This window comes from Schistocerca gregaria, chromosome 6 (genome assembly GCF_023897955.1).
Source record: "Schistocerca gregaria isolate iqSchGreg1 chromosome 6, iqSchGreg1.2, whole genome shotgun sequence".
Classification (NCBI taxonomy): Eukaryota; Metazoa; Arthropoda; class Insecta; order Orthoptera; family Acrididae; genus Schistocerca; species Schistocerca gregaria.
The window spans coordinates 439,824,449-439,826,312 of NC_064925.1; the positions used below are offsets into that span (position 1 = coordinate 439,824,449).

Consider the following 1,864-nt stretch of genomic DNA (forward strand, 5'->3'; position numbering starts at 1 on the left):
AATATCTACTTAGACTTCCATAATAGTAAGGTCACCCATGTACACATCAACTTCACACTGAAGGTGGATATTGATCAATTTTGGTGTACTTTTCAGTGCTAGTTGTGGCAGTTTTCTGCATTAGTCAATAATTTTTGAGTATTTGTGCTCTGTTTCATTCTAAGAGTTGATTTTTGTTTTATGGGAAAAGTAATTTTACAGAACCAGTACACCAAGTTTATAATTTAATTTACAAGTTTTGCTCTTTGAGATCTATGGTCAGGAAAATTACACCAAAAAAAGGAAGAACTCAATATATGTTTTAAGTTCTAGCATACCGCGCCCCGTACACTAATGTATGTACATAATTTGTCTTCATATATAGGTCACATTTCAATATATTCAATTTTCTCTGAAAATTATTTGCACAGTACAACTTAATTATCAATACAATCTTTACAATAACATTACTTTGTTATTAATAATAAAAAAACTATTTTATACAAAAGTAATAATCGTGACTATTGCGGCATCTTTTTACTATTTATGCATAATTATGAGACTGTATCATTAAGCTCATAAATTTTAAATAAAAAACAATTTAAACAAATTCATATACAGTTTCAATGTTTGTTTTAAAATTCAAGTTCCATAGTTACTAGCCTTTAATGGCTGTAATAAGTTCAATCACAGAAATGTATCAATATTAACACTGACACACATCATAAGAAGCCCATGTCCAAAGCATTGTACAGTGCTGCTGTGTCACTGTGACTCGTGATGCGCCAGAATGGGAAGTTCAACTGAAAAGAAGCATGCATTAGTAAGGGGGGGAAAAACATTTAATTTTACAAGTACACCAAATGAAGATATATTTTTTTTATATTATAACCAAGTTGGCAGTTCCATTTTTGTACACAGTATAGTGATTTCAATCGATGGCCTGAAGAAGAGATTAGGTTAGTTTGGAAACTGAAAACATTTCTTCAATAAATGATACATAGAAAACCTCGAGATATAAGTGACTTTATTAGATTGTACCATTGAAGTATAAAAAGCTGGCTCCTTAAAGAAGGAAACATAAATACATAATGAAACATAAAAATAATTGAAATGGAGATAGGTGAGAATTTTGAGAAAAGGCTTGGATGAATTGAGCTTGTAAAATGAAGGGGTCAAATGGAGGCAATGGGTAATCAAACTGAGGTGAATGTAGTTTGACCAAAGAAATATGACACAACAAAGACCAAAGTAAACAGCAGAAGGAGGGAAACTTAATCACAGCAATCATTTTGCAGTTTGATAATAGAAAATTATGATAATGGTATGATCTGTAACTGCCTCAGACAACTGCAAAATAAAGGTGAGGTGGGACTAAGTGAAAAGTAATTTAAATTTAATAATATACAAAACTGACACCTCTAAAAGAGAAAGCTATAATTAGTGACACATTTCTTTTCCATTTCCATCACTATACAGAAAGTACCAGCCATCCCTTCATATCTGATTTTATGCAGACTCAACAAATATTGGCTCCTCTTTTCAGACACCATGAGCATGTTTATATGCATAAGGAAAGCAGAAATTGATAGTATCTCTTTTATATGAATACTGAAAATAGAGCATTCTCATAAAATGGTCACTAACTTAAATAACTGCGAAGAACACATACAGGAAGTGAGCACAGATACTAGGAAAAGGTACTGCATTAGAGGGATCTGGTTGCTGGGGGGTCATACTCTACAACAGCTCAAATTTCAGCAACCAAGTCAAAGATAGTGTAGTGGAAAGAGCTTGAAAATAATGAGGTTTCTATATTGTAGTGTAGTGGAAAGAGCTTGAGAATAATCTATACATTATAAGTCCTGTCCTTTTTTCCTTTTCT

General features: G+C 32.1%; 1 protein-coding gene across 7 annotated transcripts in view; it reads right to left on the bottom strand.

Moving 5' to 3' along the window:
* Nucleotides 1–202: 202 nt before the first annotated feature.
* LOC126278064 (eyes absent homolog 2) overlaps nucleotides 203–1,864 on the bottom strand; it is a 1,079,207-nt gene continuing 1,077,545 nt past the window's right edge. For all 7 annotated transcript variants that reach the window (XM_049977884.1, XM_049977885.1, XM_049977886.1 and 4 more), the window contains one exon: nucleotides 203–782. In XM_049977884.1, the coding sequence (XP_049833841.1) occupies nucleotides 702–782 (81 nt within the window). In that variant the 3' untranslated portion in view covers nucleotides 203–701. The remainder of the gene's footprint in view (nucleotides 783–1,864) is intronic.